Source organism: Eucalyptus grandis, chromosome 1 (genome assembly GCF_016545825.1).
Source record: "Eucalyptus grandis isolate ANBG69807.140 chromosome 1, ASM1654582v1, whole genome shotgun sequence".
In the NCBI taxonomy this organism is placed as follows: Eukaryota; Viridiplantae; Streptophyta; class Magnoliopsida; order Myrtales; family Myrtaceae; genus Eucalyptus; species Eucalyptus grandis.
Window position 1 is genome coordinate 46,999,296 of NC_052612.1, and position 24,382 is coordinate 47,023,677.

A 24,382-nucleotide genomic window follows, 5' to 3' on the forward strand; every position below is an offset into this window, starting at 1 on the left:
TTTGCAGGTCGGACAACGGCAAAGAGATGGCAACGAAATTGCTTCAAAAAAATTTTGTCTCTTTCTGAGTTTCAAACGAAGCATGTGAGAACTGTCTATATCTCACAATTGATGAATTCAATATTATAGCAGATTTACCCGAGCAGACACAGCAGCATTCTGGAATGGAATTGGTGAACCTGCTATAATATTGAATTCATCAATTGTGAGATATGGTCTGCCAAAACCTTTGATTTCATGATCTCTGACAAGAAAGTTTTCTGATAGATGGAGCAACTGCTGACTCCCAGGCCTAAACTTAAATTCAACAAAAAGTCATAGAGACTACGGACATCTTTATTTGCGCTGAAAGCTAGCAAAGCTTGTGGAGTGTCATCAGCGTCAGGCAATGAAGTGGCCCATCGAGTCTGTTATCTGGGCACAAGACGAGAGGTAAGTAAATACCCTTCAAGGGAATACATACTATTACTCAAAGTAATGCCACTTGTAGTGAAAGGGTCGGGACATATCTTCTATAATTACAACACAAGAAAAGGTTTTGCCAGGTTACATCACCAACAGTTCAACCATGACCCCAGTTGACTGCAACAGCTAAATATGCCAATGTGACATGAAGAAATTATACTCTTCCATATTGTGAAGGCTCAATTAAATGAAAACAACAGATAATGGTATATAAAATCCTCCAGAAATCAGCTCTAAATGAGAGGCTCTGGAAAGGAAAACTAAGATTCAAGTGACCCTGGTCAGCTCTCTCTATCTGTTGCCCAACAAAGTATTCAGAGTTTTGAGTATGTCTAGCTGTATCTTCACCCGAGTTCTCTCACGCAATGAAAATGCTCTACCAAAAGCGCAGATGTCGTGTACCTGGCCTATGATCATGCTTCTCTATCTCCCCAAGGCTCAGCCAGATCTTCTGTAGAAAGTCATACCACCTCCGAAGGGCATGGAGAAACACTGATCCTAATCATAAACAGACAACCAAAAGGCCTGGCAATGCATTACTCCTTTGAGAAAGGAAGTTCAAGGAAAAGGGACGAACTTGGTAAGTGCAGCAACAGCCGGAACTGATTGAGCTACATCATTCGCAATGATAGTTTGAGCAACATGACAGATAAGGCCTCCAATAGCTGAAAATCTTCTTCTTTTTTTTCCTTTTTAAGGAAAGAAAGGTTCTCTACTACAGACCATGATGATCATGTCCAAGTGGGTCATACAAGGAATCCTGTTCTAATCTAAAGATGAATAAGGCATTTACCAAAATTATGAGCAACTTGCAATCAAGCCAGATGTATGGATTACAAAATATGTTACATCTTGGTTTAAAATGATGACAACAGGACAACAATGCCTCCAGGGACAACTTGAAATTCATTTTTCTATTATGAAATCCTATTTCTTTTCCTAATTTTAAGACATAAGTCAAGATCAATCTTTGGACCAATTCATGGGTCGAGTCGCAGAATGCTTCGTGCCCATCATGAATATCGGCAAAAAGTTTGGAGAACGAGGAAGCAGCCATCCTTTCTTGGATATACTTTTTCCCCCCAAAATATCCAGCCAATCTTGAAAATGAAGTGGTCATTCCACGGCATCCGCCCCCACCAATTTCGAAAGAAAACAGAGTTAGCAATCCAAACCCAACGGGGCAAACGACAAACTCTAAAAGGGATTCATATCAATTTACAAAAATTCTCAAAAATAGAAATTGAAAGGCAAATTTGAAATATATAAAAATTAAGAGGAGATAAAGAAAGAAAAACGCGTTCTCATTTTCTTCTTACTTTATTTTTGGTGGGGGAATGTTTTGGTTGTGAAGTGCGACCGATTAAATTAGGCTCTCAGCACAGATCATTGTAGCCCGAAAAGAGGGACTTTGGAGATAACGAGGAACCTGATGAAGGATGTCTTAATGCAATCTTTGCTCCTGCTCTAATCCAAACCATCCGATTTCATCCGCCGCTTCGCTGTTCCGACAACAAACGCCACCTCCCTATTTTCAGCTCCCCTCTCTCTCTCTCTCTCTCTCTCTATCTCAACTGTAACAACGACTCGCCACGCCCATCGAGGCAGAAGCTCCAAGAAAAGCAAGGCAATCAAGAAAGCCTAGGGTTTCTCAATTCTCTCTCTCTCTCTCTCTTTCCCTCCAAAGTGCTGGGGACCTTCCCGCGGAAAGATAATCTTTTTTTTCCCGAGAAAGCGGTGGAAAATCTTTCCTTTCCTTTTGCACGGTCCACCTTGTTCGGCCGCGGTACGAAGATTCGTTGTTTTTTTCTCGGGTAAACGTCGTCGCGGGAAGATTTCCACCTCCATTTCCCAGCTCTTGCCGAGGGGCGAGGTTCTAATTTCCTTAGTTCGTCTGCTTCGGAGATCATCGGCTTGCGGGTATAGTTTCTTGTTTTTCTCCCTGGAAAAAGTTTTGAATTTGAGCTTCTCTTTCGTCGTCGAAAGGTTTGGTTTTGAGGTCGAGGCGAGGAATTCTTTTTGAAAATCACGTGTAGTTTTAGCCCGGAAAAGGGACCGCTTTTATCGTGATCTCGCGAAATTTGCTGGCGCTAATCTTTTGCTCTTAATTTTATCGAACGCTTGATTGGTTGTTTTGCCAATTATGCCACCTTCACTGATCTCCAATGGGTTTGCGTGGCATTATGTAGATCTGAGAGGAATTGCTGGTGGGTGGAGTTAAAGAGGGAAGGGAAATTGTCGCTGACGAATCTAGAATCGAGAGAGGTGAATTTGGAGAGATCCATTTTTCTGCATAATTTGTCTTGGATTGTGAGGTGAATTGGTTGGGAAGAATTTGGAATATCTTTGGGTTTTAATGCTCCTCGTTTATGGAGTCGCAAGCAATAGTACCTCTGAGAGATTTAGCCCAATGTTGCAGCTGCGGGTGTACTTGCTCATCGTTAGGCACTTCTTCTGAAACTTGGCTTCGTTCAGTGAAACGAAAATATGATGAGTACGAAGATGGCAACAGATTGTTTGTACCTGGGTTGGAAATCACATCTGTGGCCAGAGTTCAAGCTGAAAATGAGATCATTGCGCTGCGTGAAATGGTTACCAATCAACAGCAGGTTATAGAAGAGTTGTCTACTGAACTGGATGAGGAGAGGAATGCCTCTTCGTCAGCTGCAAACGAGGCCATGTCCATGATTTTGAGGTTGCAGAGGGAGAAGGCGGAGATCCAAATGGAAGCACGGCAATTCAAGCGTTTCGCGGAGGAGAAAATGGGGCATGATCAGCAGGAGATGACGGCACTGGAGGAATTGTTGTACAAGAGAGAGCAAGCAATTCAATCCCTGACATGTGAAGTGCAGGCTTATAAGCATAGAATGATGAGTTATGGACTTACTGAGGCAGAGGCAGATGGTGAGAAGAGTCGTGGGTATAGCCGGAGCCAGAGCATGCTTGAAAACTTTGATGGTCAATCGGAATATCCTCCATATGATTATCCGCCCTTGAGATGCAATTTAAATGAAAACTACGGTCCTTTAGAAGGTGAGAATGATAGCACTGACATCGAGAAATATCCATTTGGCGAGACTCCCCGTGGTCCGGAGAATTTGAGGGACTTGGAGTATAGAATTCGCCGAATGGAGAGAAGTACTAGCAATGATCAGTTGGATGGTGATCTCCCTGATGCGAAAAACACCGCAGAGAAGGTCATGGTTGGTCAATCTCCTCGAAGGCCAAGGCACCTGAGGAGGTTTTCTAATGACAGTTCAAGTTCCTTTCTAGGAATGGGAAGGGATAATGGGAATGAATTGGCTAAGGATTCTCCACGACCCAACATTAGCATCAAGAGAATGGAGTATATATCTCGAAAAGATGATTACTCTAACTTGAGAACACTGGACCAAACATCAGAACCTGGAGATGACATGAGCGATAGAATTTATACCATTGACTCTGTTCATAATGGAACTCCAGAGCCCAAACCAGTTGTTGGGATCTGTGATGATTATATGACTACTCCGCGGGAATCGATGAATCGAACTGATTTTGGAGATCCGGATATTATGAAGCTCTATATGAGGCTTCAAGCACTTGAGGCTGACAGGGAATCGATGAGGCAGGCAATCATTTCGATGCGTACAGATAAAGCACAGCTGGTATTATTGAAAGAAATAGCTCAACATTTGTGCAAGGAAATGTCTCCGGAAAGACGGATGCCTGTGGTAAAGCCATCGGTCCTTGGAAGCTTTTCCTTTATGTCAATTTTTAAGGTAGGCTGCTCTCTGCATTCGTGAGTGGCGTGCTCATATCATGGCTAATTTCTTTGATTAGTCATTTGTTCAATCGTTGTTACTTCAGACTTAGTTATTTCTATTCATCCAACTGGAATATGGATAATAGCTTGGCCTTTAAGATATCTCCGCATTTCTGATAATGCATCCTCAAGATGATAGTTTCACCAACATGTCAATTTTGGAGGCATCCATGTTCATTGCTTTTTGTATAAACTAAAATAAGCATCAAAGAATCAATGCTCAATTTTAGCATTTATTATTAGATACATATGGATTTTGCTTGGATGTTACTGCATATCCTGAATGTTTTCCTCTTTTAATTTATCCAGTGGATTGCATCCTTTGTCTTTTGGAGGAGGAAGGCTCGTAGAAGCAAGTGAGTTGTTTTCTAGTCTTGTGCTCTTATTTGAATTGGCTATCTTTCTTTCTGGTCCTTTTCTTTGTATGCTTCAGTTGCACTAAGCAGAGCACAAATTAATTACCAAGTTCCTGGAGTATTGATCGTGTCACGACGGTAAACCGATGAATAATCTGGACTGAACTTCCAAGGATCATTTTATTTGAAAATTACGATATAGCATGGAGGACATGGCAGAAAATGGCTTTATGTGATTGGACTTATGTCATTTCTTTTCTTATCTGTTGCTTGTGTTTTGAACACCTCTTAAAGTTGAGACTCATCCTGTCAACTACATTTTATATGAATGGATAGATGTGATTGCTAAACCATGCCCTGACTGGGTATTAATTTTGAGATGCATGGTGCAGATGGGAAAAGAATTCACTGAAGAACTCAATTAACATACTGTGATATAGTGAAAATTGAAAAAGGAAAATCTTTTCCAGGTAGCAGCAAATATGAGGGACCTTGGCATGACTTGTAGAAAAAAAGTTAATAGTAGTGATAATTGAACCCTGAAGACAGTAATGTAATTAGGAAAAAGTGAATAGTGGTGATAATTACATTGTTCAGTCAAGGCCTGAAGACAGTCATGTAATTATGCACTCATGCTATCAATTATGGGCAGCAGAACAATGATTATCTGTTAGAGAAAAATGTTTTCAATTGAATAATTTCCCGCTCTCTGATTGAGCCTTTGTTATGATCATCCGGCTTTATACGACAATTGTTGCACCATGTGAAGTCTCATGTTTCAAACCCTGGTCACTGATGTTAGTCTTGCATAAAATTTCCTTGCAGGTATATGTTTGGATTATCAGCAAGCAATATCGGTTTGCTGTTGGCTTTGGATAAAAGTCCCCAAATCAGGCAGGGGAGATGTCTTACAAGTACGCAAGTTTGAAAGCAGTTTTTTGAAGTTTTTCTACATATTGCAAGCTTGTGCTCATATTTGGGAAGTGGATTTAGTTAGTCTGCTTTTTGGTATTCACCCTCTTTTCACGGCTTCCTTCTTCATGCCAAATTTGGATGGCATTGTGCAGCGTAAGTTTGTATTATTTTTTCGAGATCTAAAGATTGAGTTGCTGCTTGGTGAGTGAATCGCAGATACTGCGAAGCACGTGCTTGCCCATATGATTTGTTGGATTTCAACTCCGAGGTACCAATCTATGGTTGTCCTCCCTGTACATTGCTCATTCTTGTAATGTTTCCACTCAAATGTGCAGTGCCTGTATTCTTTTTCCCCTTCACATAGCTAGTCTGTTCTTTTGATGTTCTCATTTGAGGGTTCATATTGTATATATTTTGTCAGTTTTTATTGAAATGTCTAGTTTCTGTTCTTTTCTAGGACCCTTTGATTTGGTTCCATACTATCTAGTCGTTCAATGTGTTCTCATGTGCATATATGAGATACGAAAGTAGCGGATTTGGGATAAGCAATTTGTATGCAGTCCAGCTGGGAAAGACCTCCATAAGGACATTCTTTTTTATTTGTCATTTTGAGAATGATAATGCCACTACATAAACTTCTCAGTTCAGTGGGAAGAAACGGATGCGGTTGTGTGTTCTTACTTCTAGCATATTTGCTTATTGAAAAATGCTTGGGAAGATCATTGGATATGGGGAATGCTTCAAACTGTGGACGTGGATTCGTGGAAGAGAAATTAGAAATTTAGACCTGCTGCTTTTCATGAGTGGAGCGGTCGTCGAGAATCCCCCTTCTTTTACAGCGAGGGAGTGTAATGCATTGTGTTATCATCTGCAGTTATGTTGCAGCAACGGTTTCCCTGGCTTCCACACAACTCGGAACTTATAATATTTGAAAGAATCCCAACATGGCATGATGGCATCCTTGTGTTTTCATTTGGAAAGTCCTGAAAACGTTCAAACTTGTCGACGTGGCCGTGTGTTGATATATCCAAACGGTTCCTGTAGGCCTTTGACAGGCACAGAGGAGTATGGATGCGATTACTCTGATCAACCAAACGTTTTGCAAGTTTCACAGCTATAAGTTCACGGTAGCACCGGTGTCATGAAGTGCTCATATGGCATAACTTCTTGTTACTCGTCTGCCTAGGGAAAAAACTGCCAATGTCTTGTTCGTGTAGTTTCTGTTGGCTTTTGCTAAGATAGGAAAGTCCGCCTCAACTGTGAAAGAGGAAAAATTAAAATTTGAGAAACTTCGCGGACTTGTAATAAAGTGTGATTATTTTTTAATGGACGGTAGAAAAAATTGCATCCATAAGTGCGGAAAGGCCGAGTAAGATAGGAAAGTCCGCCTCAACATTCTTGCATCCCAAGATCGCCAAGATGATGTTTGCCTCTTCGTCCTTTTTTAGGGTGTTTCCAAAGTAACATCGTGGACAGGAGGAGACATTTCATGATGTACTCGGCTCTTGTTTTCTTGCTGGACGGGTGTTGGATTGCCCATGTGCACGTACTGGCCTGTTGGTTGATGCTCTGCTGTACCTAACTTTAGGAGCTTCTTTCCCTTATTTTTTAGCAGTCATGTCACTACGCAAACGTTGTACATTTCGCACGGACAATCACAAATGCGTTTTTTCTGCACAAACAAAGATTTATGCAACTCAGTTCAAGGATCATGAACGAAACCACGATTTTGAGATGATAATGTTAGCACTCCCCTAGAGTTGGTGGTGCTCATATGTCCATTTGCATTGTTCAAATCATTAGTAGATTCGTGATTAATGGACTTGTTCACGAATCCTAAACTTATCTTTAGACAACATTTCGTATGGACAATCCCGAATGCATTTATCTGCACAAATCAAGATTTGCGCGAGATTCAGTTCAATAATCCTGAACAAAATCACAATCTCAAGATGATAATGTTAGCATGCATTCCCCCAAGTTAGTGGTGCTTGTATGTCCAATTGCATTGTTCGAGTCATAAGTAGATTCGCGAATGACAAACCTGTTCGTGAGCTTGGCTGTTCGAACCGGACAGACATTATTATCATTCGAGCGGGCTTTTTAGAAATCAATTGGGGGGGAGGACGGTCGACGCCTTAGCGGGCTTTGTCGTGCTTAGATTAATGCAATTCGGAAGTTGTAAAAAAGATAACTTTTTTCCCATGTCCATCATCTCCATCTTGGGCGAATTTCGGGCATTCAGATGGCATTCATTCGAAGACCCAGAAGATCTAAAATTAGGCTCGACCCAATAATCCGTGTTTCATTTTTGTAAGCCCAAGGAGGAGAGGTCCACCCAACCAGTCCCCTAATCTCTCTCTCTCTCTCTCTCGACCGGGTTCATCAAGAGAACCGGGACCGGTCGGACCGGCCCCGTCCACGCCCCCTCAAACCGGAGCCAGCTAAAACCCTCGCAAAAGCTTCGTGCTCGGCGGCGACTGCTTCTTCCCTCGTCACCGTCGCGAGCGATGCTTCGCTTCCGGACTCTGCTCGCCGGCCCCTCCAGGAAGAGGAAGAAGAACCCCAAAACCAGACGCAGGACTCGCGCCGCGAGATCCGACGCCGTTCCCGGAAAGCAATGCGACGATGCTGACGTGCTGCGACAACCGCACCAGCTCGAAACCTTCCCACCAGAAGAAGAAGAAGAAGAAGATGGAGAGCTGGGTTTCCGCCTCAAGAGATCGGCCCGATCGGCGCACGGCGTCCAGCCTCTGGGGAACCTCTTTCTCAGCCCGAACGCCGCCAACTCGAGGAACGCCGGTCTGGGTACCCTCCAGAGCTTGACCGACGAGCTGGTGCTTGAAATTCTGGGGCTTTTGAGTGGTACCCATTTGGGGATTTTGGCCACTGTTAGTAAGTCGTTCTATGTATTCTGCAACCACGAGCCTCTCTGGAGGAACCTCGTCCTGGAGGCTCTGGGTGGCGATTTCTTGTTCAACGGGTCCTGGAAATCTACTTATGTGGCAGGCTGTCATCCTTCGTTTGATGTGGGTAGTGTCGGGGAGTCGGGTTTGGAGGTTCGGGATTTTTATTCGGATTATGTCTTTCAGAGTTGGCTCTGCGCCAACCTCGAGATGAAGCCCGAGTGGCTCGAGAGGGATAATATAGTTAGGAAGAGAGGGATTTCGGTTGAAGAGTTCGTGAGGAGTTTCGAGGAGCCAAATAAGCCAGTTTTGTTGGAAGGGTGTATGGATGGTTGGTCGGCATTGGAGAAATGGAACAGGGAGTATTTGGTCAAAACATGCACGGGCGTCCGATTTTCAGTTGGTCCAGTGGAGATGAGACTGGAAGACTATTTACGCTATTCAGATCAAACCAGGGAAGAAAGGCCATTGTACTTGTTCGACCCGAAATTTGGGGAGAAAGTGCCAGTTTTGGGGTCGGATTATGAGGTTCCCATATATTTTAGGGAGGATTTGTTTAGTGTTTTGGGCAATGAGAGGCCGGACTATCGATGGATTATAATTGGACCATCTGGGTCTGGTTCGTCGTTTCATATAGATCCCAATTCGACCTCAGCTTGGAATGCGGTGATCACGGGGTCTAAGAAATGGGTGTTATTCCCTCCTGATGTCGTCCCTCCGGGGGTTCATCCAAGCCCTGATGGTGCAGAGGTAGCATGTCCCGTTTCAATAATCGAGTGGTTCATGAACTTCTATGGGGCCACAAAGAGTTGGGAGAAAAAGCCCGTTGAGTGTATCTGTAAGGCCGGAGAGGTCATCTTTGTTCCTAGTGGATGGTGGCATATGGTGATTAACTTGGAAGAGTCCATAGCTATCACGCAGAATTATGTCAGCTCGTGAGTTCACTCTTGTGCACCTCTTTTAGTAAAAAATTAGTATTTGCTCTATAACCTAAAACATAATATTCTGCTGATCATTTGACATCCGGGCCTGTCATGTGAGTCTCATATCTGTTTGCATCAGTAACATAGATGAGCACCATATGGTATTTCTGGAAGTTTATTTCTTTTGAATCAAACCCAGAGACTGTAGAGTCAAGTGGTTACATCATTTTCCTATGTGAGTTTTGGCAGTTTGATAAGTTGTCAGTGATATAGAAATTCCGGCTTCAAAGAAATGGAAGAGAGATCTTCTTATTAGCACTTTTGGAGCAAGGTCTGAAAATCTCCGCAGATGAAAGGGGATTTAGCATTGTATAGCATGGCTCATTGTCCTTTTCTTTCTTTCCCTTTTGAATTGAAGGGATTGTGCATCTGAACATCAATGTATCTGGAGGTTCAATAGTGTGGAATGGTGGTTTTGAAGATTAAATAGAAGATATAGTAATTCCGGTGAAGAGAGATCTTTTTATGAGCACTTTTTGAGTTTCGTCTGAAAACCTCTGCTGATAAAAAGGGATTTAGCTTTGTATAGCATTTTTTTTTTCCACCACATCTGTATAGCATAGTTTTCTGTTCTCTCTCTGTTTTTTTTTTTTTTTTTTTTTGGAATATATGGAGGTTCAGTATTGTGGAATAGTGGTTTTAGATTCTTTTAGTGAGTGCATCATCATCACTGCATGAGAAGATTGCCCCTTCAGTTGTATTGCTTGATGTATTTTGGGTTGACACTATGGAAATAATACTTATGGCGACTACTAGGCTTAAGTGTGACATTCAATGTTCTGTTTCATTCAAAGGATTTAGGTTCTTATATTAAGTTTAGACCATGCCAAAGAACCCAAAGCTTGATCTTACACTACTTAAACAAATGGGGTGGTAAATGCTGCTGCTAGTTTTGGACCGTGTATGTAGTCAATGTACTTAAATTTTATGGTTCTTCTCCGCTGCAGGAGAAATTTGTTGAGTGTGTTGGATTTCTTGAAGAAGCCAAATGCCAGCACACTAGTGTCTGGAACAAGGGATCGGGTGAATCTTCACAATAAGTTTAAAAATGCAATTGAAGCCAAGTTTCCAGGAAAAATTGGTCAGCTGATGCTCAAAGCAGAGGAGAAGGCAGCATTGCAGAAGAAACCTTCTTTCTGGGATTCAGTTACAGATTCTAAGGCCGGTGCCTTCAAGTTCTCTTTCTAGAATATCAAGTTACTCAACTTTCGCATCCTCTTTAGAGAAGATTCAAGTTTACAATCCCGGAGACCTGCAGTTAATGGCTTTTGACACATGTGGCGATTTTTTGCCTCCAGTTTCTGATTGCCCGAGAACACTGGAGGTTTTTGAAAGAGAATCAAAGTTTGCCTTTGTAATACTTATTGTTGTACCTTGGAAAATTATATGTACACCATTCTTTATTGAATCTACCATTTTCAATAGTTTTTCATCACGTTTATTGGTTGGAGTTATTCTCCAGTCATCCTTAACCGCTTGAATTTATCTGAAACTTGAATTTGCGAGAGTTAAGGAGATCAGGTGACAGGAGGTCAAAGTATCTGTTAATCTTATAATAAAGATTCAATGTGGATAATGAGATGTATTTACCATCACAGGAATTGAATGTGAAGCAAAATCAGCCCGGAGCTCGAGACATTGAAATTCTTATCTGGTGATATCATCGTTGGCTTTCGCTAGACCTGATCATTGGGCAGGCTAGGATCGAGTCAGGTTGGCCACCGGGGGTAACAGGCCCGCTCACTGGACTAAATCTGATCGCTCTATCCAAACAAAGAAATCAACTTCCTTGGCTTATCTAACCAGTGTTGCAACTAACAGCAAGCAACTGTTTTGTCTGTTGGACACCAGACAACCTCCAAATTTTACACCTTTAGGAACAATTCGGTCTGTATAGCCCATTTCATTTGAACTATTTCGTCTTCTGAACGACCGAAGACATGCTAGAAGCTTTGTCTAACCAGTGTTGCACTACCAGCAAGCAACTTTTTTGTCTATTAAACACTTGGACAACCTTCAAATTTGAGACCTTTAAGAACAATTCAGTCCATAAGCCATTTCATTTGAGCTGTTTCGTCTTCTGAACGACCAAAGACATGCTAGAAGCTTGTCTAACCAGCGTTGGACTTCCGGCAAGCACCCATTTTGTCTGTTGGACACTAGACAACCTCCAAATTTGAGACCTTTAAGAACAATTCAGTCTATAAGCCATTTCATTCGAACTGTTTCGTCTTCTGAACGATCAAGACATGCTGGAACCTGACAGATGAACGGTTGTAGCAGCTCTATACTGAAGACACTGAGGCTGAAGAATCCAAAGCTCTTGCTGCTCGAATCATGCTCCAACCTCTCCGATTTGAAGATCATCCATGGCCACATGGTCAGAACCCATCTCGTCCTTGATGTTTTCGTGACGAGCCGTTTGATCGCTCTTTGCGTAGGCACCCCGTTATTCAAGAATGCTGCTAGCTCGCTGGTTTATGCCCTCAAGGCTTTCTCTCAAGTGCCAAGCCCCAATCTTTTCATGTACAACGCGTTGATCCGAGGATGTTCGGATTGCGAAAACCCAGAACGGTCGATGGCTTTGTACATTGACCTGTGCCGTCTTGGGTTGGTCCCTGATAATCTGACTTTCACCTTCCTGATCAAGTCTTGTACCAGATTGTTCTCTCTTGTGTCGGGTTCTCAATCCCATTGCCAGGCACTGAAACGTGGGTTTGACGGAGAGGTTCACGTGCAAAATTCGTTGCTTCATATGTATTCGTCGCTCGAGGATGTCGAGGCGGCCGGTCGAATCTTTCGCAGCATGAAGTTTTTAGATGTGGTTTCTTGGACGACCATGATATCGGGGTTCTGCAAGTGCGGGGATGTGGGGTCTGCGCGTAGGCTGTTCGATAGAATGCCTGAAAGAAACATGTTCACGTGGAGTGTCATGATAAATGGGTACACAAAGGCCGGTCGTTTCGAGGAAGCCATCGAGCTGTTTGAGTTGCTGCAGCAGGAAGGTGTTAAGGCAAGCGAGACGGTCATGGTCAGCGTTGTATCTTCGTGTGGTCATTTGGGAGCGTTGGAATTGGCCGAAAGAGCTTATAACTATTTGATCACAAACGGCTTGAGCTTGAACATGACACTCGGGACTGCTGTTGTCGAAATGTATGCCAGATGCGGAAGCATCGATGAAGCTACTCGTGTTTTTGAGGAACTTCGGGAAAGGGATGCTTTGACTTACACGGCTTTAATTGCTGGATTCGCGATGCATGGCCATGTGCAGAAAGCACTTCATTACTTCTCGAAAATGCTCGATGCAGGGATAGTCCCTAGAGACATTACGTTTACGGCAATATTATCTGCTTGCAGCCATGGGGGATTGGTGGGAAAGGGCAAAGAGATTTTCGACAATATGAAGAGAGTTTATGGGATTGAGCCGAGGTTGGAGCATTATGGATGTATGGTGGATCTTCTAGGCCGAGCAGGAAAGTTGGAAGAAGCCGAGAAGTTTGTTCTCGAAATGCCTATGAAGCCAAACGCTCCGATATGGGGTGCACTTATCGGAGCTTGCCGGATTCACCGTAATGCCAAAATTGCCGAACGAATTGGAAAGATTCTGATCCAGCTGCTGCCAGAGCACAGTGGATACTATGTGCTGCTCTCTAACATTTATGCAAAAGCAAATAACTGGGAAGGCGTAAATATCATGAGAGGGATGATGAAAGACAAGGGAGTGAAGAAAGAACCGGGATGCAGCGCGATCGAGATCAACGGGAAAATGCACAGATTTGTGATGGGAGACAAATCGCACCCGGATATACATAAGATCGAGAAGAAGTGGGAGGAGATTGTAATGAAGATAAGATTGGTAGGATATACTGGGAATACCGACGAGGCATTGTTCGACATAGATGAAGAAGAAAAGGAAAGCGCACTGCACAGGCATAGTGAAAAGCTTGCTATTGCCTACGGGATCATGAAGATCGGTGCTGGGGCACCGATCCGGATTGTGAAGAATCTACGGGTATGCGAGGATTGCCACAGGGCTACTAAGTTGATCTCGAAAGTCTTCAATCGGGAACTTATTGTTAGGGACCGGAATCGATTCCACCATTTCAAAGACGGAGCTTGCTCGTGCCTTGATTTTTGGTGAAGAAATGTGCGCGCAGGACGTGCATAAGAGCGATTGACTGTCTTTCTTGCTTATCACTTGGCCCCTGATCCTTGCCAGGGCAAAGATAATGGGAGACAAAGCAAAGCATCTCCTTGAGCTCTGATCGGTGACAAACACTGTGTAGCCTGACGGAATAGACGAATTTAAATTCAAAGTTGCGGCTCTTTTCTCAATTCGTCTCTCTGGAATGACACTCAAGCAGAAGAAATTCGTTGCTGCCCATCCTCGACCACTGAACATATGAAGCTCTCTTTGCTCTAGTACAACCTGCAAAATTGGGAATCTTGGAACTTGCTCAGAAAAATAATGCAAATATTTCCTGAACTTTGATCTGTCATCCCTAAATTCTTAACTTGTTCATTGTGATCCTTAAAATTTAGCCCAATAAGCGATATCACCACTTAGTTGAGTTGTCAAGCTGAATTACTTCCCTTGATTTCATGTCATTCATGCACGCTGGAACAATTAGTGTGGTGTGCCCAGCCATGCTATAACCAAAAAGATAAAGACGTAGAGTGTCGAGTATTTTGAAATTATCTCAAAATACCTTAATGCGATGGAAGAGTTGTCTCCCTTACACAACTCTCTCTAGCTTCAATAGACAACAATGAGACGATAGAGTTGGAGCATGGCACATTCTTCCCACTCAATCCAATAACTGAGCTAAGGAAGGATCAGAGTTTGAGTTTACTTCTAGGATAGTGACATGTCATGAGCAAACATCATGGATATCCAGACATTGATCAATGCAAGGCACAATCTCAAATTTTACTTGAAGAATCAATTATTTAACTGAGACTTCATTACATGAATTAAAGGCTGGCACTTGCTTCTTTTACTAGGTCAGGGCTTCACTCATACAAAGATGTACATCAATCCTGCACCACACTTGACATGAACCCGCAAAATTGACAAGAATTAGAGCTGGAGAAAAAACAATATCCAGCATTGAGAAAATAAGATCCCCCCCTAACTGTCAGGCAGGAGATACTGAAGCTGTGTAAGAATCGTTGCAGTACTTCAAACTTTTCAGTAGACCTAAATGCAAGTGAGGAGTAACGGTTGCCTCAGAAATACCAAAAGGATTAGCCTTCTCCAAGACTTCACTTGCCATGGCTTCAGAATCAGACTTGCCGAAAATTGTTCCAAGAACAGCATTCAAGCCAATTGAGGCACTCTCTGTCACAAAGCTGAATACAACCATGTCAAGATTAAAGCCAAGTATATGGCATGTATTAATGATCTGCCAAATGTACACTCAGTTTAAAGATAGCAGAAGACATGAGCTCAAATGCCTACATACTCCCATTGCCTTCAAATATATATATTTAAGGAACTCGAAAGAGCGTTGGTGCTTAGACTCTACAGAGGAGCAGTCAACTTCAACTTGAATTTACAGCAACATCTCAATTCTCTTAAAGATCTTTCCACTTATATTGCAGATATATGAAGTTAACTCATATATGATAAAACATTACTACTGCAGATAATCCTTAGTAGAATCAAATGTGAGAGTCTTCTATACACCTTGCCTCAAACATGAGATACATGCGATCAACAGGAAATGCAAGTAATCAACTTGCTCGGACATTAGAGTTTTCAACATACCTTGCCTCAAATCTGCCTTGAGACCCAAGAAGTGTACATATATTGCAGATAATCCATGGCGGTATATACGCATCTGTAAGTTCAAGAGTATAGCGAAGGCCAGCTGTAAAGTCACCACCCAAGCTACCGTCTTCTTTAATTGAATCAGCGATACAATTTGCTGGTCTCATTTCCATGCATCTAACCTGAAAATAAAGCGGAATTGAGGACCTACAGGCTATAGCCATGAAATACATTAATGGAAACAGGCAACAATTTTTCAAGCTTAGATGACTGCAAAGAGATGGCAATCAAAATGTCTTACAAATTTTGTCTCTTTCTGATTTTCAAATGAAACGTGTGACAATTAGTCCATATCACACAGCCAATTAACTCAATCTTGTAGGAAGATCATATAAGGTATAAAGACACACCTCAGGAACAGAAACAGCACCATTCTGGAATGGAATAGGCGAATATAATACCGGAACATCCACCCCAGTCAGAAAAGTCAAGAAAGATCTGCCAAGAACTTTAATTTCAGGACCAGTGACAAGAAATTAAAGTATAGAAAGCAATTTATAGATGCCTTTCTGATGGATAAAGCATATAACAGTACACAGGCCAATACTTACCTATAATTTAACAAAAGGTCATAAAGACCGTGAACATCTTTATTTCCAGTGAAAGCTAGCAAAGATTGTGGAGTATTATCAATGTCAGACAATGAACTGGGCCGTCGAGTCTGTTATTTCGGAATAAAAACAAAAAGCAGGTTAATGCCCTTCACTAAAAGAGCTGGACTTGTCTTCTACAGTTACAATAAAAGAGAGGATTTTGGCAGGTTACATTACCAACAGTTCAACCATGATCCTAATAAATGCCAAAACTAGATATGCCAATGTTAGCGTGAAGAAACTGTACTCTTCCACATTGTGACAGCTCAATTAAATGAAAACAACAATTGATGCTACATGAATTTCGCCAGAAATCAGCTCTAAATGAGAGGCTCGGGAAAGAATTACTAAGATTCAAGTGACCGTGAACAGCTCTCAGCTCGATATGTTGTCCAAGATAATATTCAAAAACTTAAGTATGTCTAGTTATATCTTTGCCCTACTGCTCTGGCCCACAACGAAAACAACCTACCAAAGGCACAAACCTTACCTGGCCTAAATTATGCTTCTCTATCTCTGAAAGCTCAACCAGATCTTCTGTAGCAAGTTGTTCCACCTTCGAATGGCATAGAGGCATAGAAAAACATAAATCCTAATTAAAACAAAAAACCAAATGGTCAGACATAATTCCAGAGAAAGGAAGTTTAAGAAAAGGGACTAATTTGGTCAATGTGCCAACTGGAACTAATTGAGCTACATCATTCACAATGATAGCTTGACCAATATGATAGATGAGACCTCCAACAACAGAAATTCTTTCTCTTCTTTCTCGGGAAAGAAAAGGTCATCAGACAGAAGATAAATCACAGCCAACAAGTACAGACCATGATCATGTCCAAATGGGTGATACATGTAATCTTATACTGATCTCAGGATCACTTATACGACTTCACCAATGAGCAACTAGCAATCAAGCCAGAGATTTAGTAAGCAAGATATGTACATGTCAGCAATATTTTCATTGAAATTCTAGCAGGACAATGATGCCTCACGGAATAAACTTCTGTTGTATAAAATAGGCTAAACAAAGTAGTCTTGACAAATCCCATTCATAGTTCCTGCTGGCTGAGCAAGCCCCTAAGGAGATCCCAAACTTGAGATTCAATCAAGTGACAGTACTTCAGCAATTTTGACATAAAGGAAAAAGCACTATAAACAACTAAAAAAAGGTTCATGCAGCAACAGAAGCTAAAACTGAGTGCTGCGACTCACATGCTCTCTGAGCAATGACCGCAGACCTCTTGTTGACCGAGAGACATAGGCACTGCAAGTCCTTTTGCTTCTTCCGGAGTCACCATCAGCAGTAAACATTACCACAAATTGAGAAGTGCACACTAATTCCATGAATAAAATAGTATATTAGGGCAAAAAATCAACAAACAGGATGATTAAATAATGACAAGAAAGAACGAATTGATATAGTTCTTGGCAAGAAATGGCCTTCTAACATACTCCTGCTAACTCGCATGGCATTATTACTGCTTTACTTTTAGAATTGACTTTTTTTTTGTAGTCATGAGAAACCCATTCTGTAAGATATTCAGCAGCATCAAGAGTCATGGATATTCTAGATATCGCAGAAAGTTATAGGCACCATAAAGGCACAATAACCTCATCCAATTTTTAAATATTTAAAATGTTATCATTAATATAAAACATGCTCCTCATGAGTAACAACAAATTTATAAATACTAGCTTGCGTTTGTCATCACAAAGTGCTCTTTCAGATTCTATTGATCGGGCCTACATTAAACCCATTCATTATCAGGTCATTTCCTAAACTCAAGATACTTAAATATATAGAAGCCATTAGTCCAAGATTAAAACGAAAATATCAGAAAGAAGCATGCAAGTAGTTGCTTATACGAACAAAGAAGTAGCAAAGCTTTGCATTGCTTAACTAATAGCAGCACTATATTATACATATTCATGGAATATGGCTTCAACATATATTCAACAGAAGAAAATGAGATAGTCTGCCAAGTATCTGAGCATCTCAAGGAGGAGAAAATTACCATAAAATATGCTACATAAATTCTTCCGGAACAAGTAGTAAAGACTACGAAATGACTCTTCCCATGACAATTGTCGCTTCTTTAAGAAGTCCATCTCCACTAAACAAAAATGAGAGAATCAGTGACAAGTTCGGGGGGACACCCTCAATAGCTTTATTCTCATTTGACAAACCTTTCTCTGCAGTTGGTGAGGTCAGCACTGACATAAGTGAAAGTGGAAGAGTGGACTGAGGATAAATCCATGAGTTCAAAGTTGTAGAGCAAAAGCCCGTGGAAGCCATGTGGGTTCTTGAGCAATGGCTAGTTCTTTGTCCCTCATTGCAAGCACAAAGAGATGTATGATTGGGAATGCTATTGTAACTACCATTTGTAATTAACCTGTAAATCCTAGAAATAATGAAGGAAAAAAGTTAATTGGACAACTAGAAACCATACACCAAAACCCTGAGCAATAGAAAAAAACTACATGAGTAAAGGAACAGAAAAGTCAGTACAGCTCGAGCACAGTGTGTGAATATTAATACCCTGCCAAAACTTGTGCTATCAATCAAAGTCATCAATTTGCATGCAGATTATAGAATAGCATGCCACCCATTCATATGTTTAAGAAAGTACATATTCTGATATTCTTAGATGAGAGCAGACATTTCCCAAGAAAAGGAGATTATTCAGGAACCAATTGATGAGTAGGAAACTTGGCTAAATTTCGCAAATCAAGTGATGCTCCCCATTTCATATGACATCTTCACCGCAAGCAGCACTAGGTTTTGTGTAAGTATATTTTTTTTCCCATTATTTTAATTTCATTTAAAATCACATAAGATGTCATCATGCACAAGCAGTGGAAAAAACTTCAAACCCTAATACGAGAAAGTGATTGTTATAATGAAATTGTCCTATAAAGAACAAATTTGAAATATCTCCAGATTAGGAACAAAATACCCCAGGAGTCTCCAAGCAGTATTAAGCCCTCACAACACTATTAACTGCAAAAGACATTAGCAGATTTGGGATCTGTACACTCACCAATTTACTGAAGAAGATGTTGCGATCCGCATGACAGTCTTCAAAGTGAAATCCAGAGGAGCCTTTTGGCCAAGTATGTTGAATTGAGAGCAGAAGTTGCCCAAGTAAGCCGACGTAGAAGTAAAATTTTCAGAACAATCATCAGGCAAATGAGAAGATGGTTCTCTAGCAGCCAATCCTTTTAGCGCTTTATCCTACAAAGATAGTGGTGATATTACTGAAGGATATACCAACGGCTCAGGGGAAAACAGATGAGAGTAATTACCATATCGATATTAGCCAAGCCAGATAGTTTTTCAGAGCTAGATGATATCTCAGCAACCGTACGGAATCTACTCTGGTTACACCTCTCAAGTGTTGACTGAGTTTGTACCCCATGATTTTCAGCAACTTTGAGAGAGCAAACAGAATCCTCTGGACTGCAAGAATATGATGAACGAAAATGTATAAGAAGGTGCTGACTTCATCAATAATCATTAAGCAACATACAGAGAGTTTTGGGGATCTCGTCAATACCATTGAAGATGTTGTTTGCTTCTTGTAGCCATGTCCGAAAGCGCAGCAAGATTCTTCATTGCATTACTCTGCTCCACTGTGCTGGTTTCCTGCTGGAGAGCACATAACTAAGGAATTAACTTTGTATCTTGCTAGCACTGCTCAAACTCTCGAAACTAAGACAGATGAGTGACATAAAGCAGAATCTCAAACATCTATTAATTATACAGGAAAATCCCCTTACCTTCACATTCTCCTTGAGCGAAGACATTTTAAACCTCGACTTTTTCGCAGGATATACTTCATTAACTCGCGTATCAATGAATCTCGGTAGCTTAAATGCTTCTGGTTTCTTAAGACCGTCATTTGTGCCAGCATTGTTACTGGAAGAAAAAAGAACTTCTCAATGACTAATCTTGTGCTTATAGAATGAAAACTCAGATACGATCAGCGAAACACTTACTTCAGAGAGTCAAGTAAAGGGGCTGCAGATTCATCCACAAGCTCAATAGCATTGACACGCTTCAGCTGCTCTCCCTGTAAAGGACATTAATCCAGTCAATCCACATTGATTATTCATCAGCGCTGTCAACTTTCTTCAGCTTTTTTTCAACAACCAAATCGAAGACACAAGTAACAAAGCAAGAGCAATTGGATTCAGTGTGCCGACTTAAAAAGCTAGTAACTTTGGGAGCCTCAAAACTGAAGTCACAGCTTAAGATATGTTGCAATTCATAGAAATACATCATCGAAAGCAAAAGTGGGGCGCGTCATCCAGAGAAGCAGCTAAGCATCATTTCGTCGGCACAACCACCAAAAAATAAATAAATAAACACTTCACAGACGAATAATCGCCACGAAGTCCAGATGATTACTCTCAGCTCCGACGGAGTTTTTCTCCTCAGCTTCGCGCCGATCTTCGGAGCGCCGCCGCCGCCGCCGCCGCCGCCGCCGCAGCCTCCAGAATGGAACTCATCCGGCGGAAACGAGCCCGGCCCAGCCACCGTCGCCATGCTCGCCCGGCCACTCCCAGTCTCAATCGCGCTGCAAGCATCTCGCGTGAACAATCCCGAAAACGAGGGAAAGACGAAGCCGGACAATGAGAACGGAGAGAGAGAGAACCGTACCTTCGCGAGAATCACCTCATTCCCGAGAAGGCGACCGCAGCGAGCCCTAGCCCGATTCGATTGAGGGCCGAACTGCGATCCGGCGGCGACGCGCTCCCGGAGATTGAGATGGAGAACGCGAGGACGAATCGCAGATGCAGAGATAGAGAGAGAGAGAGAGAGAGAGAGAGAGAGTGGAGGGGATTGAGAGTTGGAGCCTTCGAGGCTTTCGGGTTTTGAACGAATTTCGATTTCCCTCTACTCGGGACTGACGGTGACGGCGCCGACTCGACGGCTCCAACGTTCGTTAACGGCGTCGGAGGGACGGTGCGCTGTCATGGGCCTTTAGCTGGGCCCAGGGCCTTGGACGTATTATAGACGTGTTGTATAAAAATTAGAAAAGGAGCTTTTAGACGAGGAAAATTACCCAAAAAATCATAAATTTATTATATTTTTATCAATTCAATCGTAAATTTTTTAATTTTACCAATTAAAATCTAAATTTTTTAATTCTTATCAATTAAGTTCATCCAACTAATTTTGACCGGAATTTCTTAACGTGAATGTCGGTCATTCTACGCAACACAACCAGTCGGGTGGTGCTAATGTAAATAAATTTTCTTTTCTCTCTCTTCTTCCTTTGATGATCGCCTAGCCTCCAACAACCGACCAAAGGTTGCAACCAGCAAGAGTTGCCCTCGCCAGCCTCAAGCGAGGTTGCCACACCAAGAACTAGTGAGGGGTGACTTCGTCAGCCTTAGCCAAGGCTTGCCCTCACTAGATGTCAGCAAGGGTCAACCTCACCGGGAGGTCACCCTTGCCAGGATCTAGCAAGGGGATCCTGGCAAGGGACGACCTCACAAGCCTTGGGCGAGTCTCGCCCTCATTAAATCTGGCGAGGGTGAGCCTTGCTCGTGGCCAGCGAAATCAACCCTCACTCTCACTCGAAACAAGCTGGAGGTGACCTCGCTGGTTGCGACCCTCACCCGAGGCCCGCAAGGTCATCCCTTGCTAAATTTCAATGAGGGTGATCTCGCGTGAGGCCGACAAGGTGACCCCTTTCCAGTTCCCGGCAAGCCAACCCTCGCTCGTCGCAACCTTGGCCACTTGCTAGAGCAGGGCGATTAGCAAAGGAAGAAGAGAGAGGGGAAAAAAAGAAAAGAATTTTTTTTTTTTTTAAATGGAAAATTTTGAAAATATATTTAAAAATAATAAATTTTGTTTATGTAAAACGATCAATATCCACATCAATGAATTTCGGTCAAAATTGGCCAAATTGATTCAATTGATAAAATCGAAAGGTTTATGACTGAATTGGTAAAAATACAATAAGTTTAAGATTTTTTTGAGAATTTTCGCATTTTGAATACCATCAACTTTTTCACAGATTAATTTGTTTTAGAGCACATGCGTTTTTTACATATTGAGTGTCGTATTAAGTAACCTTTTCACCAAATGTTTATGATGGCTAAGCTAAAAGCTTGAGACCATATCACCTTACCTACTAATCTAATAACAATCGATTAAATATAAGTCATGTGGTTAGCTATGTGGCAATCACAAAGGTGGTATAGTTAATTGCAAAACATGAGTGGAGAATTTGTCAGCTCCAACTTACTTGAACTATTCGACCAAAAAAAAAAAAAAACTTACTTGAACTACGCATCGGAGAGAGAGGACGCACTATCGGTTACGTGTTGGGTCAGTTCCCACCCTCAAACTAGACTGAACAAAGTTAGTTCAATTTATAGAATCGGGAACCGATGCTGTTGACCCTAGAATCGGCCTAGTATTTTTGCTTTCTTCGCTCAAGAAATTGGCCGGTTTTCTTTAGGTCGAGGTTTCTCGGTGGACCTGGCAACGGGGATTTAGAAATGGCTCATAAATGGTAGACGAGTGCCCACACTCAAAAGACGGTGCTTGACATTTGGCCCCTGAAAATAGTGTCGATTAAAGTCACATTATGATTACGAGGGACTCCATCCTCTTGAGAAAATCTTATCTATTTCTTCAAATCCAACTCCTCAGTTGACAACACATCTATTAAGTAACGAAATTATTCACGACCGCCAGTTTCTGAACATCCTAAATTGAATCAGACCAGAATCGCTGGCTCATTCCTGTTCCATGTCTGGTGTTGTCCGGGACTAATGCTCACCCCTAATTGAATCTGAGGAAGGAGCGAGATGCAGGTACATAGTCATCGATAGCGGCATCGTGGCAAGGCTGAGACTGGCTTCCTGAAGAGGAAGGCTGCGTCTTGGGGTGGCAAGGTGGGCAGCGATTGAAGACAGGTTGCGGCTGATGCGAGAGATGATGGAAGAGGAGAGAGGTTGGGAGAAACCTACGATTAATAATTGATGTTTTCAACTGAGTAGGTGAGAGTCACTTGCGTGTAAAACTTCAAAACATTTTAGAGAAGGGAGGAGGAACATTCATTCCGTGGGTTCAAACTGGAAAAAATTCTCCGACGCAACTTATTAGTTCCTTCATCACTGGTTTTTATAGAACGTGTGCTTTTGAATAGTCGGCTAAATCATTGGAAAACTGGATAAGTATCTTCTCTACAAGAGTTGCCAATTTTTTTTTTCTTTTTGAAGGACTGACCTTTACTGCGAAATTTGTAGTTTTTATAGAACATTTGCTTTTCAATAGTCTGCTAAATCATTGGAAAACTGGGTAAGTATCTTCTCTACAAGAGTTGCTATTTTTCTTATTTTGTTTTTGGAGGACTGACCTTAATTGTGAAATTTGTAATGCTACAAATTGATCCTTGTACAATTCATTTTCCTTCTGATGGGCTATGGGTGCGTTTGGATACTGCTTTGGAAGGGGCTTTGGGGGGCTAAAGGCCTTTGGGCCAAAATAGAGGTGTTTGGGAACCACTTTGCAAGGCGCATTGGGGAGATGCTGGCATTTGCAAGGCTGAAAGCCCAAGGCAGGTCCTAGGCTGCCTTGGGCTTTCAGCATTCTCGGAATGCCTCATCACTGTTCATCCGTGTACTGTTCATCTTCTTCTCCAGCGGCGCGGACGAGCTCGAGAGGCCGGCGATGGACTCGGCTGAGGTCGGCGAGGTCACGGCGACCATCACCGGCCAGTCGCGCGACCCCGACGACCGCTCGCGAGTCCCGGCAACCGCCCGCGAGTCGCGTCGCCGCGACCCAGCTCTGGGTCGCGCGACCTCGGGCGCGACCTAGATCTGGGTCGCCGGAGGTCGCGCGACCTCAGGCGCAACGCAGAGGTGACGCGACCTCGAGCGCAACCCAGATCCGGGTCGCCGAAGGTCGCGCGACCTCGCGGCGACCGGCGCGACCTCGCGCGAGCTCCGGCGACCCCAGATCTGGTTGTCGCGAGGTCGCGCGACCTCCCGCGACCAGATCTGGTCGCCGCGAGGTCGCGCGACCGATCGGCGCGACCGGATCTCGGTCGCCGCGAGGTCGCGCGACCGATCGGCGCGACCAAATCTGGGTCGCGTCGATCATCGCGAGGTCGCGCAACCTCCGGCGAAGGGCCGCCGAGGGTCGTCCGACCCTAGGCGACCCTCGCCGGAGGTCGCCCGACCCTAGGCGGCCCTCACTGGTTGTTTCCGGGTCTCGCCGGCGGTTGCCTGCCTCTCGCCGGCGGCCTCCCGGCGGTTGCCTGCCTCTCGCCGGCGGCCTCCCGCCCTCGGGTGAACTCTTTTATTTTTTTGATAGTTTTTTTTTATTTTTTATTAATCATCAAGTCCTTTGTAAATGTAGTCTTTCCAAACACTATTTTTCCCCAAGCTACTTTAAAATGAACTTTCAAAGTACAATTTACCAAACACCATTTGCATTTTGGAAAACCCTTTTAACTCAAAGGTGTTTGCATTTTCTCAAAGGCTTTTTCCAAAGGCCTTCCC

At 42.7% G+C, this 24,382-nt stretch overlaps 4 protein-coding genes across 7 annotated transcripts; 3 read left to right on the forward strand and 1 right to left on the reverse strand.

The window, feature by feature from the left end:
* The first annotated feature begins 1,800 nt into the window (after positions 1-1,800).
* On the forward strand, positions 1,801-6,203 carry LOC104446561 (myosin-binding protein 7). 3 transcript variants are annotated; one of them, XM_039315798.1, is made up of 5 exons: positions 1,801-2,385; positions 2,655-2,730; positions 2,885-4,226; positions 4,580-4,626; positions 5,452-5,653. In XM_039315798.1, the coding sequence occupies exons 3-5, from the start codon at positions 3,054-3,056 to the stop codon at positions 5,552-5,554; spliced, it is 1,323 nt and encodes a 440-aa protein (XP_039171732.1). In that variant the 5' UTR covers positions 1,801-2,385; positions 2,655-2,730; positions 2,885-3,053; the 3' UTR covers positions 5,555-5,653. The 3 variants fall into 3 exon arrangements, with proteins under 3 accessions (XP_039171732.1, XP_010058706.2, XP_010058712.2); XM_010060404.3 differs by having other exon boundaries at positions 2,655-4,226; positions 5,452-6,203; XM_010060410.3 differs by having other exon boundaries at positions 2,655-4,178; positions 5,452-6,203.
* A 1,810-nt stretch (positions 6,204-8,013) lies between these two features.
* LOC104446577 (F-box protein At5g06550) lies at positions 8,014-10,865 on the forward strand. Its single transcript, XM_010060419.3, has 2 exons — positions 8,014-9,382; positions 10,378-10,865. Exons 1-2 carry the CDS (start codon positions 8,052-8,054, stop codon positions 10,616-10,618), a joined length of 1,572 nt encoding a protein of 523 aa, XP_010058721.2. The 5' UTR covers positions 8,014-8,051; the 3' UTR covers positions 10,619-10,865.
* A 470-nt stretch (positions 10,866-11,335) lies between these two features.
* Positions 11,336-13,829, forward strand: LOC104446588 (pentatricopeptide repeat-containing protein At5g06540). The gene has a single exon (XM_010060429.3). The coding sequence runs from the start codon at positions 11,697-11,699 to the stop codon at positions 13,569-13,571; it is 1,875 nt and encodes a 624-aa protein (XP_010058731.2). The 5' UTR covers positions 11,336-11,696; the 3' UTR covers positions 13,572-13,829.
* A 510-nt stretch (positions 13,830-14,339) lies between these two features.
* On the reverse strand, positions 14,340-20,706 carry LOC104446598 (protein downstream neighbor of son homolog). Of its 2 annotated transcripts, none has more exons than XM_010060443.3 (15): positions 20,520-20,706; positions 20,268-20,436; positions 19,856-19,929; positions 19,637-19,775; positions 19,414-19,502; positions 19,163-19,316; positions 18,898-19,091; positions 18,044-18,258; positions 17,872-17,970; positions 17,069-17,190; positions 16,347-16,448; positions 15,815-15,924; positions 15,614-15,701; positions 15,201-15,385; positions 14,340-14,782 (listed from the first exon to the last, which is right to left on the reverse strand). In XM_010060443.3, the coding sequence occupies exons 2-15, from the start codon at positions 20,403-20,405 to the stop codon at positions 14,569-14,571; spliced, it is 1,923 nt and encodes a 640-aa protein (XP_010058745.2). In that variant the 5' UTR covers positions 20,406-20,436; positions 20,520-20,706; the 3' UTR covers positions 14,340-14,568. The 2 variants fall into 2 exon arrangements, with proteins under 2 accessions (XP_010058745.2, XP_010058739.2); XM_010060437.3 differs by having other exon boundaries at positions 19,414-19,505.
* Between the last annotated feature and the right edge of the window lie 3,676 nt (positions 20,707-24,382).